At 41.9% G+C, this 12,886-nt stretch overlaps 1 protein-coding gene across 1 annotated transcript in view; it reads left to right on the plus strand.

Moving 5' to 3' along the window:
* Positions 1–1,004: 1,004 nt before the first annotated feature.
* The window catches only part of HSD17B12 (hydroxysteroid 17-beta dehydrogenase 12), a 156,807-nt gene continuing 144,925 nt past the window's right edge, over positions 1,005–12,886 (plus strand). The window contains exon 1 of the mRNA XM_035012601.1: positions 1,005–1,292. Coding sequence (XP_034868492.1) covers positions 1,133–1,292 — 160 coding nt within the window. The 5' untranslated portion in view covers positions 1,005–1,132. The remainder of the gene's footprint in view (positions 1,293–12,886) is intronic.

Below are 12,886 nucleotides of genomic sequence, written 5' to 3' on the forward strand. Positions count from 1 at the left end.
TCCATGCCAGAAAAGGAAACAAAAACTCTTGATGGATGAGAGAGGAAGTGTGAAGCACTCTATTGCATTACACAATCTCCCATGCTTACCTTGTGGAATTTTGCTGAGGTAGTTTTCTTTATCTCTACCAAGACCACAACTTTTGTGTCCCCTCGCACCCCACCTACCCCCACCGAAAACGTAAATTTAAACAAAGAGAGTAAAACAAAAATCTCTATTGTCCTTTAAGGTCCGGTTAAACATGGGGTCCCTTCCCCAAACTACTTATTCATCAAGCTGTGTTCCTCTATGTTCCTCTATTTCTCATTACATTACATCATTACAGCTCTTATGCCACTGTGTATTACAGTTATTTGAGTCCATGAAGTTATTTGCCTTGAACTCCAAGACCTTGGGAGCATTGTTGTTTAATGCTCAGGACGAGAGGGAGCATTTAGAAGGTCCACAATAAGTACATGTAACTGGAGGGAAGATGCTCCGTGGAGACATAGAAATGGCAGATGCAAGCCTTTATTCGGAAAAGTTTATGGGAACAATGACAGAATATTTAACAGTGATACAGAAGTATTTAGTACAGAGGTGAAACTAAAACCAAGACTCTACGCCCACTTTTTACTACCATGTTCCCATTCACTAGTGGCTTCTCAGACCCCATTCCCTCCTAGATCCCGAGCCCAAACGCGGCTGGGTCTCCCTGGCCAATCGGAGCGCAGTCTCCCGCAGTCGTGAGGACCACTGCAGCCAATGAGAGACCTGGGAGATTTGGTGGGGTGAGACCTGCCGCCCTCTGGAGGAATCCTGGGGGCGTGGTGACGCGTTGGGCGGGGCTGGAGTGTGATTGGCAGGGAAGCGATCAGCCGGCTCAGAACGGAGAGAGGGCCCGGTGCGCGCGTGAGGGGACATGGGCGGGGTAGCGAAACTGGAGTCAGCCAATGGCTGACGCACTACGCACAGCGGGAACGCTAGATCACCAATGGCGGCACGGATATGGCGCCGTGGGCGGGGTTTAGGCCAAAAGAGGCGCAGGGGCAGCGCCTGTTGGTGTCGTCCTCACCGTCACGGCGGGCGCCTCTTCCTGGATTCATTCATTCGTTTTTCTATGCACGAAGGTAGTAAGGCCTAGTTGAAAGCCATGGAGAGCGCTTTTCCTGCCGCCGGCTTCTTGTACTGGGTAGGCGCAGGCACCGTGGCCTACGTGGCCCTGCGCATCTCGTACTTGCTCTTCACGGCCCTTCGGGTCTGGGGTTTGAGTCACGAGGCAGGGGTCGGACCCAGGCTCGGAGAATGGGCAGGTGAGTGCAATCCAGCGCCGCCGGCCCCTCGCTCTTGGGGCGGCTCGCGCAGCTCCAGGCCGGGGTCTGGCCGGTGCTGACCAAGTCCGGGCCCAGCGCCTGGCCTTCCCCTCTTCGGGTCCCCTCTCCCTCCCGAGGCTCCTGCGTCCCTTGTACCCGCCCGGCCCCTTAGCCGGCTGCTGGCTTGCCTGGACTTGTAGAGTTCTTAAATAGTAGATACGTTGTTGGCCCAACTCAGCGAATCTGAAGTGCCACTTGGTGGGTGGTGGAGCGATCTGGCCCGAACTCCCAGGGACTTGTGTCCTTTAAGTCATTCCGGATTCATGGCCGGGAGTCCGTCACCTTGCTGCCTCCTCAGTCACACTCTGCGCACCTAGGGTCGCCCCTTGTTCAGTGTTTTTAAAACAAGGTTTTTCGCTTGATTGGAATAGTGGCCCCCTGCTAAGCAGGAAGGGCATTCTGTTGACTTTTGGGGGGGGGGTGAAGATGGACGAAGAGGACATAGAATTACAGAAGTCTTTCTGCTTTTTGGAAACTTGCCTCTCTCCAGTTACTTGGATACGGCCTAGTTCATGTAATTTACAAGGTTTTTGTTTTGTTTTTAATTTCTCCTTAAACTTTTCTGGAGGCCTGGTGTGTAACATTGTTGCTTCTGCAAAACGGTATCTCTCCGGAAATCAGAAATACTTTGGCAGAAGGACACTTGTAGGAAAAAGTGTTCCCCCAAAGAGTAAGCTAAACCTATGGATCTTGTTCCATTCAGTTGGAGGATTTTAAAAGTAGAAGAGAAGGGTCAGATTGGAGAAGTTGGGAAGATTACCTGCAGGGAAGTTTTGCCCTGGCTTTTTTTCTTTTTTGGTGCTTTTCTGTATTTTTCCTTTCTTTGGGCTTTTTTTTTTTTTTTTTTTTTTTCATTTTAAATCAAGTGGTGTGCTTGTGGTCGTTCTCTGTGATTATTTATTCTGCTATTTCACTATTGAATGTACACTTCTCCAAGCATTTGATTGAATTTTGGGATGGTTAGGGGTTGCTTTCAGACTAGGCTCAACTAAGGTACACAAATAATGGAACTCCATATTCTTCACTTTATTCATTCAAAACATTTAAAGAACCTAGTAGGAAAAACCTTTTTGGGACAGCAATGTAAAGAGAACACATCTTTACAGGAATGGATATGTAAGAGCTCTGTCCATGATGTGAAGCAGCTGTTCACATTGTAATACTTATTTTTAAAAATCACTTAGTGTTTTCTGATATTCCTTGAAAAACAAGTGCTCAACTAGATTGTAATAAAGTTTATGATTTCACAATTGACTTGCCCAAGTTCTTGTCTGTCACATTTGGAAAACTAGCTTGTGAACTTTTGAGATAGTTACACAAGATTCCAGTGCATTAGGAAATCACATATCAAGATGAAGTTTTGTGATTTGTAAGCAGAGAGTCATGTTAATAACTTTTTTTTAAACGATCTAAAATAGACCATAGTGTAATAACTCAGATGGTCCAAATCATCATTGAAAAGATTTGTTCCAGAGGAAGGAAAGTTGCTAAATTGAAGGAAATGTTTAAAAGATTTAGAAATGAAATTTGAACCAGAACACTGGGATGTAACAGAGGATCATAGTGTCACAAAGTGACACTGTGATTGTTAAGTTCAGTCTACCCTGGATTGTTAGAAAAATCTCTTTTTTAAGTACTTGAGCAGGAGAAATAATCAAGTTGTTATTTGTAACATTACATACATGTGGTGACCTGGATCTTAAAATATTTTCTTTACCTCTCCAAATTCAGGGAATCTTTGAAAAACAAAATTAAGAGTACTTCATCTTAAACAGGTTCTTTGTATCATTTGGAGGGATGAACTGAAATAATTTGACAACAAAGCAGCAGAGATGACACTTGAATAATTAGAGTTAAATGTGATTAAAATTAGGTAGATAATTTGTTCAATCGAGGTTAGGATTATTAGAATTAATTTTTGTGTCTAAGTAGCACTAATAAGTTTTCTCCCCTATAAAATTGGTATCTTCATCCTGTGCAGCCTTCTTTGAATAAATGGTGGTAGCAGGCAGTTTTAGGGAGACATTTTCTACTTTCTAGTACTAACATTTAACATCTTCCTCTCCATAATCAATTAAATACTTCATGATATATTAATGTGCATTGAATTGATAATATATTTTTGTTCTTGTTATTCTTAAGTCTCTTCATGTGAGTATGTTTAATTTCTCCTCAGATTTTAGAATCTGAAGGAGTGGGAGTGTGGGTCCCCATTTTTTTTTGTCTTTTCCCACAGTAACTGGTGTATTGATCAGATTTAAGTGCTTCTAAACTTAAAAACAAAAGCTTGGAAAAATAAATAAGTCATGAGGATGTAATGTACAGCATGGCAACTATAGTTAATAATACCTTACTGAAAATTTGAAAGTTGCCGAGAGATTAAATCTTAAAAGTTCTGGGGCGCCTGAGTGGCTCAGTCAGTTAAGCAACTGCCTTCAGCTCAGGTCATGATCCCAGGGCCCTGCGATCAAGCCCCGCATCGGGCTCTCTGCTCAGCGGAGAGCCTGATTCTCCCTCTCCCTCTGCCTGCCACTCTGCCTATCTGTGCTCTCTATCTCTCTGTCAAATAAATAAATAAAATCTTAAAAAAAAAAAAATCTTAAAAGTTCTCATCACAAGAGGTGTCTGGCTGGCTCAGTCGATGGAGCATGTGATCCTTGATCTTGAGGTCATGAGTTCAAGCCCCACACTGGGCAGGAGAAAATTCACAAGAAAAAAATTCTGTAAATATGTATAGTGATGGATGTTACCTAGACTTACTGTGGTGATCATTTCACAATATATACAAATATCAAATCGTGGGGCGCCTGGGTGGCTCAGTCGGTTGGGCGCCTGCCTTCGGCTCAGGTCATGATCCCAGGGTCCTGGGATCGAGCCCGGCATCGGGCTCCCTGCTTGGCAGGAAACCTGCTTCTCCCTCTCTCACTGCCCCTGCTTGTGTTCCCTCTCTCGCCGTGTCTCTCTCTGTCAAATAAATAAAATCTTAAAAAAAAAACAACAAAACCAACTATCAAACCGTTACATTGTACACCTGAAACTAGTATAATGCTGTATTCATTATATCTCAACAAAAAAAAACAAACAAAACCCCAAAAGCTTGTAAAAACATGAAAACAGGTCTGCTTTGCAATCAGTAAAAATATTTCAGACCACGTATTCTTTAATCTAGTTAGGGTTTTAAGACCATGCATTACTTGGCCCATACCCTAGTTTATCTCTTTCCTGTAATCCAGAGTTAAGTCATCTCTTTTCCCTAGTTCTCTCCAGTACCATTCCCACTCAAGTGAGTTATGCCGATTTCACCAGGTCCGTGGCAGATGGGTTTTGCCAGTTTTGCCTGTCATTGTTACTGGATACTGCCAGTACTTCTTAGAACAAAAAGCTCCTGTGGAACTGGAGCTTTAGTTCCTTGAAGGTCACTGTAGCGAGTAATCAGAAGAAGATTGCTAACAAAAGTGGTCAGTTTATACTAAATAAAGGAGAGAACAGTCATTACTGTGGAGCAATGAAGAATGTAATCTGTAGGCTTTGGTTTGAGCATAGATAAATTTTACATTTATTTGAGCAATTTCCATCATTGTCATTCATCTAAAATGATTGATGTTGAAATAATGTGGAGGTGAGAGATGGAAAGACAAGGTAAGTATACTTCTAAAGCCAAGATACTTTAAACCCAAGACAGCACTCTGAGCTCTTATTTTTAGTTTTTAATAGGATATTGCTCCAGGCAGCAAAGAATAAAGGATCCACTAAGCAGTTAGATTTAAAAAATAGCTTTATTGAGATATAATTTCTATACCATACAATTTACCCATTTAAAGTGTACAGTTCAAGGGGCGCCTGGGTGGCTCAGATGGTTAAGTGTCTTCCTTTGGCTCAGGTCATGATCTCCAGGTCCTCCTAGCTCAGCGGGGAGATTGCTTCTCCCTCTCCCTATCCCTCTTCCCCGGCTATGCTCTCTTTGTCTCTGTTTCTCTCTCCTTCTCAAATGAATAAGTAAAATCTTTAAAAAAAAAATTAAAGTGTACAGTTCAAGATTTTTATTATAGTTACAGGGTTGTGCAACCATTATAATATAATTTTGGAACATTTTCATCTTCCTTAAAAGAAACCCTGTACCCATTAGCTGTCACTCCCCAACCCCCACCCCCTGAAGCCCTAGTCAACTATGAATCTACTTTCGGTCTCTCTGTATACATTTATATGTATGCCTATTCTGGATATTTCCTATAAATGGTATCCTACAATGTGAAGTATTTTGTGACTGGCTTTCATTTAGCACCATGTTTCCAAGGTTCCCCACATTGTAGCTTGTTTCAGTGCTTCCTTTCTTTTTATCGCTGAATAATACTCCATTCTGTGGAGTGAGTTTAGATTTTCCAAAGGGTCTTTACCTCTGCATTTTGCTGTCTGCACATCTATATTAGCAGATCCCTGAGATTTTGCAGCTTTGGATGCTGATGGAACTCATTTGGCCCTGTAGTATTCCAAGGTTTTCCTAATTCAGATGACAGTGAAGACTTAGAAAGGTCATGGGGTGGTGGGCTTCTTTTGTAGAAAAGCCATTCATCAAGCTGGCTTTGCTTAGCCAAGCTTCAAGAATCAAAGGATTCTCAAAATTGGGTGGGGTGCATAATTTCTGTTTTTACTTTGGATAACTACACAGGATTGTTCTAGTTACCTCCAGTGGCTAAGGGCTGCTTGAGTAACCAGGGCCCACTGGCAGTAGGTCCCTTTCTTTAACTGGACTTTGAGGTATCAAATGATTTGAGGAATTATGTATGAAATGTTAATTATTTAAATTGGCAAGCCCAGAAGTCATATTAATAGCTGCCATTTATTGAATGCTTAAAGTATTCCAGGCATTTGACGTAGATTATCTTTAATCAGTCTTTGAGCTCTGCCCTCTTATCCCCAGTGTATAGAGGAAGAAACGGAGGCTTAGGTAAATGACTTCCTTTGTCTTTGGTTTCATAGCTAGTGAGTTGGCAGATGAGGATTGGAAGCCAAGTTGTCCATTCTACAATATGCATGTGCTTATGCATTGGTGATTGGTTTATAGACTGCATGAGTACTTGGGGTGGATTCCTTTATATCTTAGGAACATACTGCTTTGTTTTATTTTTTATTTTTTAAGCTTTTATTTTTTAATTTTTAAATTATTTTTTAAAGATTTTATTTACTTGAAAGAGAGAGAGCACGACCCAGGGGAGGGGCAGAGGGAGAGGGAGAAGCAGGCTCCCCGCCAAGCAGGGAGCCCTACCAGGCCCATACCAGGACCCTGAGATCATGACCTGAGCCAAGTCAGATGTTTAAGCGTTTATTTTTTTCTGTAATCTCTACGCCCCAATGTGGAGTTTGAACTCACGACCGTGAGATCAAGAGTCACATGCTCTAACAAACAAGCCAGCCAGGTGCCCTGGAACATACTGCTTTTTAGTCGAAGGCACACTTTCCAAATGTGCACATGCTTGGTGTTTCTGGAAGCATTGTGGACTAGGTAGCACCTGTTGGAATCAAGTAGCTCGGGATTGGTCTGAAAGAGCTGCCCTGGGGGAGCAATGAGTGAAGGGAAGGGAAGAGTAGGTGTTAGGCTCCTGAGGCTGGAAATTGGAGGGCTCTCACGAAACAGGGCCTGAGTGACTAGAGCCAGGAAGGGATGGACGGGAGGTAAAATGAGAGTGGAGGTGGGGAGAAGGAGCCAGGGAGCAGGGCTATTTAATCTATTCCAGGAACAGGGAAAACAGTTGAAGGGATTTTAAGCAGAAGGATGATGATGTTGAGTTGCAACTCTAAAGAGAATTCTTTGTTTCTCTGACCTTCCCAACATTGTTGCATTGCCACAGAGACGGACCAATGCAAGTTATTCAGGTAATCTCAGTCCAAATTGCCTTAAAAAACCCCAAAGATCCCCAAATGCAAATTCATACTTTATGGAGTATGGGAGCGTACTTCTGTGCCATTCCCGGTTATCATCTTTCAGAGACCATTTCTCCCTGGGGGAAAATCTAATCACTGTGATGTGGGAAGTTCTACTCTTACCAGGGACTGGGTGAGAGGGTTTGTTGCATGAACCCTGAAACTGGGTTACTGCTTTCTTGAGGTCAGTCCATAAAACCGTGGTGTGGTAGTTGAGAAGCCTGCCACAAATCCCGTATCAGAGGAAACACTGTTTTATTTACTCACTTTGTCTAGTGAAACAAGGGCTTTACCCCAACTCCGGCAGTTCCGGGGAGACTGTCCAGTTTCCGCAAAGTTATCTTTAGCACCATTAAGTGAGGTTACTTTCTATTTAAATGATGAAGCCAGTCGGGGAAGGGAAGAAAGGCTAGCAAACTTAAGATTTAGAACAATTACTCCCTCTCAAGAGTATTTTTTTTTTTAAGATTTTATTTATTTATTTGACAGAGAGAGACACAGCGAGAGAGGGAACACAAGCAGGGGGAGTGAGAGAGGGAGAAGCAGGCTTCCTGCTGAGCAGGGAGCCCGATGCAGGGCTCTATCCCAGGACCCTGGGATCATGACCTGAGCCAAAGGCAGACGCTTAACGACTGAGCCACCCAGGCGCCGCCTCTCTCAAGAGTATTACATTGGTTAACAATAGTGATAATGGCTTTGGCTTTGGCTTTGGAGTCGGAGCTGCAAGGGTGAGCTTTGCTAGTGGCTAAAATGTTTGACTTTGGGCAAAGATAGTTAACCTCTGAGAATAACTTTCTTCATCTTTCAGATGGGACTTATGCTTTTCAGGAGTATTATGACAACGAAATGAGATGTAAATGAGGCTCTAGTGTAGTCCTTTGTGTGTTTTATGGATACTAAGTAAATATTGAAGGACATTTTTTATTTGTATATATTACTCTTATTTGATGAAGAGGAATTGTTGAAACCAAGAATAATATAGTTCACTCAGCTGATAAACGATTAGAAATTTGAAGTTATGAACAGATCACTTAATTAGTGATTACTTGAGGAAGATTTCTTGCTTTTGTGAAAAGATTGACCAAGTGCTTCCCTGAAATATGGTTCCCCTTAGTGGACCTAAGATATGAAGGTTTAGGAAAATTTGGTTCTGTGCAACTTTTCAATTGAATTTGTAAAAATCTTAGAATTATCTCTGACTCTTCTTCTCTCACCCCATATACAGTCTATTAGGAAATCCCATTGTCTCTAACTTAAGAATATTTAGAATCCAGTTCCTTCTACACTCTAGTGTAAGCCACTGAAATCTCTTGCCTTGATAGAATGGCAGCCTCCTGTCTCTCTGCTTCCACATTGCTGCCCCCCCCCCCCCCCCCCCCCCCCCCCCCCCCAGCTGATTCTTAAACAACAGCCAGAGTGATCCTTGAAAAGCTCAAGTTGGATCATGTGATCCTCTGCCCAGATCCCTCCAGTGGCTTCTCATCCTGTTCGTATTAAAAACCAGAATTCTTTTCTGTGGTTGACAAGGCTTTCAACCACCTGCCTCCTGCCTTCTTTTACCTCTGACTTCATCTCTGCCCAGTTTTCCTCTCTCTCTCTCTCTCCCTCCCTCCCAGTCATTTTCACATCTTGCTTGAACATGCTTCCTTGAACTCACTTCCTAGGACATGCTTGACACTGCTGCCTTGGAGCCTTTGGTTCCCCCTTCCTGGAATGTGCGAGGGGTGGGGTGTTTTGCTTTGGTTTTGCATTTTTTTCTTTTGTTTTGCAAAACGTGTACACCTTTTTTCTTTTTTGTTTTAAAATTTCAAGTGACGCACACCTAAAAAACGAGATTGAAATTAAACCAAGGCTGATTAGGGGCACCTGGGTGACGCAGCTGGTTAAGCATCTGCCTTTGGCTGAGGTCATAGTCTCAGGGTCCTGGGATTGAGCCCCATGTTGGGCCCTCTGCTCGGTGGGGTGTCTGCTTCTCCCTCTCACTCTCCCCCGTGCACGTGCACTCTCTCTCAAATGAATAAATAAAATCTTAAAAAAAAAGAAAAACTTAAAAAAATGAAAAAAATAAACCAAGGCTGGTTAGATAAAGACTGGTTACAGAATTAGTATATTAGAGCAGGGTCAGGATAACAGTTTGAAAGTGTGAAATGTAGTGAGATCAAAAAGATGTCCTTGAGTAGCACTGGTAATAAGGTACCCTTTCTTCATCTGTGGTTTTAGGAAATTGTTACAGGAAACCAACCACTCTGCCACATTTAATAAACATTTAAATATTAATAGAATTTTGGTAATATATAGATTATTTATCTCCAAATCCTTACAAAATTCTTGGAAATAGATTTTCTTTTATTAAGAATGACTTTTCCAATTAAAATTTCAGCAAAACCTTGCTAACTGGTAAGGTTGAGTGAATTAGTGAAAAAATAAATAAATTCTAGGATCTGTTGACCAAAATATAGTTTGGTTATTTTGTTTTGTTTTGTTTTAAAGATTTTATTTATTTATTTGACAGAGAGAGATAGCGAGAGCAGGAACACAAGCAGTGGGAGTGGGAGAGGGAGAGGGAGAAGCAGGCCTCCTGCTTAGCAGGGAGCCCGATGCGGGGCTCGATCCCAGGACCCTGGGATCATGACCTGAGCCGAAGACAGATGTTTAACGACTGAGCCACCCAGGCGCGCCTAGTTTGGTTATTTTGAAGGCCTGATAAAACATGCCCATGCCTTCTAAACCTTCAGACTTTTTGAATTGTTGGAGACATTGAACCAAATTCCCTGGAAAATCTCTTGGGTGGGAAAGCCATTGACTGGTAAATATATATGGCCAATAACTTCTAGAAAGTTAACCACAGAGTGCTGGATATATAGTTTATTTGCCTCATGGAAAGAAATGCAAAAAACGGTTGGTTGATAATTTTTACAAAACTTTAGTCGTTTTGTGAGAAACTTCAGAAAATTGAAATGTCATTAGGAAGCAGAAGAGAACATGATGGAATAAAGAAACCACAAGGGCTGTTGGTGACCATCTCAGTCAGACTATTAGGGAAATATGCTGCAAGATCATGCATCCAGTTAGAGAATGGCCAGGCAAGCCCGGTCAGTGGCAAAGGGCAGAGAATGGTGGATGCCTCTGGGGTAGACCACAGTAAAAGCAGTGGTGGGAGTGATGAGCAGCAGGCTCTGACATAGAGGAGAAGAGATTTGTCAGGGTGATCAGTGGTAACAACGAGGATGCTGGCAGAACTAGACTTCAGTATGTATCTCTGCAACTGGCATGGGGCAAAAACAGCCCTCCCTGTACAAGAGCCTGACCTCTAGAAGAAATGACATGCACCTCTAGTCATCGAAGGTACCATTATGCCATGCTCTCAGTACACCCCTTCATAGATGTTAAGACTGGGGGAACTTTTTCATTGTATACAGTGGTATAAGTTAAGTGAGTTGATCCAACATCTCTTACCTACTGTCTCAGCTGTGCTTATCCCCCAAATACAGATTATGTTGATGACACTGAATTGCCAAGGAAATACTGTATTGTTTTAGTATGTGTTCCTCAAGGTGGCCAGGAAAGGCTACAGTATCTTTTAGAAGTTTAAATGCCAGTTTTAGTGCTCCCTTAACATTTCTAGTATGTAGAAAAGTCATTCTCCAGATTGGTTTTACTGTAATGACTGGCATTAACTGCTCACGACCAAGCTAACTCCGGTAGAAATATTGCCAAGCTTGCTTTAATGATAGCTGAGCCTCCAGACTTGTCACATAAACAGAGCTGATACAGTAAACAGGTTTTCCTAATCTTGCACATTCAGTCTAATAAATTTGCCAGGGAACAGGGAGCTGCTGCTTATCTGTGTTTTCCAATACCTCTCATTGCCTGTCATGTGAAAGGAGGTGATGATCTCTTTATAGATAATGTGAAGGAAAAAAAAACCCCAAAAACACAGTGGGTTAGACAATGGTGTTCACACACTCTGAATTAGAGGAGGCTGAATTAATGAAATTTTCCTGTAATGACATCTTAATTTGCAAAGTGATTTTGCAAGCATTCTCATATGATTTCCACAACAACCTGTAAAGCAAGTTAGGGTTGGTTTTGTAATTTCTACATAATACGCCAGGATCAGAGGGAGGTACGGTGACTCGTGGAAGGGTTACAGCCAGTGGCAGAAGAAATTGAATTTAGGTTTTCGGATTCCAGGCTCCATGTTCTTTCCACTTTCCTGCCAAAATTCCTGATAACAATGATTTTTAAGGCAGTTTGGAATACCTGTACAAGAGCTAGTTGGAGGAAGTTGGAGACTTCCTCAAATGTTGCCTGAAAGTGAAAGGTCTGTTTATGCCATGGCAATATCCAAACGCACGTGGATCATAAAAATAACTGCATGTGCTTGTTAAAAATATAGAGTCTAGGGCTTCACCATAGACCTACTAAATCAAAATCTCAAAGAAAAGGACATGGGCAAATGTATTTTTAACAAATTAGATGATTCTTAAGATCACGCTTTTCAGGAAGTACCGGACTATTGCCAAGCTAGCCCTAGAAGAAGACAGTGGACTTAACATGTGCAGACTTTTTAGCTGGATGTCTATTCTTGGTACTAGGGCTTGATTTATAATAGTGTTAAAACTCCCAGTGATTTCTGTACTAAATATTTACTTACAATTTTGACAGTGAAATAGAGATTCTATTTTAGGCTAGTTCTGTGTTTCTGCATTTGAAATGGATTAGGGGGAAAAAAACCGCCAACCACTTGGAACTTAAGTGTGTTGCTATACAATGAGAACCACAAGCAGCACATCCAGTATTTCCCAGTCTTTACTAATTGGAGATTTGGGTGAGAGTAGGATCTCAATAAGAGTGATTTTTTTTGGTAGATGCAAATAATAGAAGCTTTAATTTAAGTAGGACCATAGAAGGATAGCTGAAGACTTTGGAAGCTTAACTAGAAAGAATTGAGTATTTTCTTATTTTCTGTTTGTGATACTATTTTTTTGGTGGCCTCATTTTTTTTTTAGTTTGTTACATTTAGAGGAAAGAAAGCTTTAAGTCTGTCTCCTTTCTTTATGGGTGGATTTTTTAAAAAATTATATTTATTGTGAAATTAATGTGATACATACTGATGATTTTTTTTTAAAAGATTTTATTTATTTATTTGAGAGAAAGAGAGTGAGTGCGTGAGCACAAGCGGGGGAGGGGCAGAAGGAGAGGGAGAAGCAGACTCCCCACCAATCAGGGAGCCCAATGCAGGCCCCATCCTGATCCCAGGAGTCTGGGATTATGAGCCAAAGGCAGATGTTTAATGAACTGAGCCACCCAGGCGCCCCCATACTGATGATTCTTAAAGGGCCAAGAAACTAGAGAAAATGTTCTGATTATTTTTCTTTCTTTTTAAAAAAATGTTAAGTCCTCCAAATAATGAAGAAAGAAAATGGTCCTAGGTTTAATCAGAAGAATTTTCCCTTTTAGTTGACTGTGTGCCGTAGTCAGTACCGAGTATGGGAATATAGTGGTAAGCAAGAAAGCCGTAGCCTCTGCCTCCATTGGTCTAGCAGAGGTCACAGATCATTATATAAGCAGCTCCAGAAAGTGTACTGGGGGCACTAATCTAGATCAGGGGC

The sequence above is a fragment of the Mirounga leonina genome, unplaced genomic scaffold, assembly GCF_011800145.1.
Source record: "Mirounga leonina isolate KUSES-001 unplaced genomic scaffold, KU_Mleo_1.0 Mir_166, whole genome shotgun sequence".
In the NCBI taxonomy this organism is placed as follows: Eukaryota; Metazoa; Chordata; class Mammalia; order Carnivora; family Phocidae; genus Mirounga; species Mirounga leonina.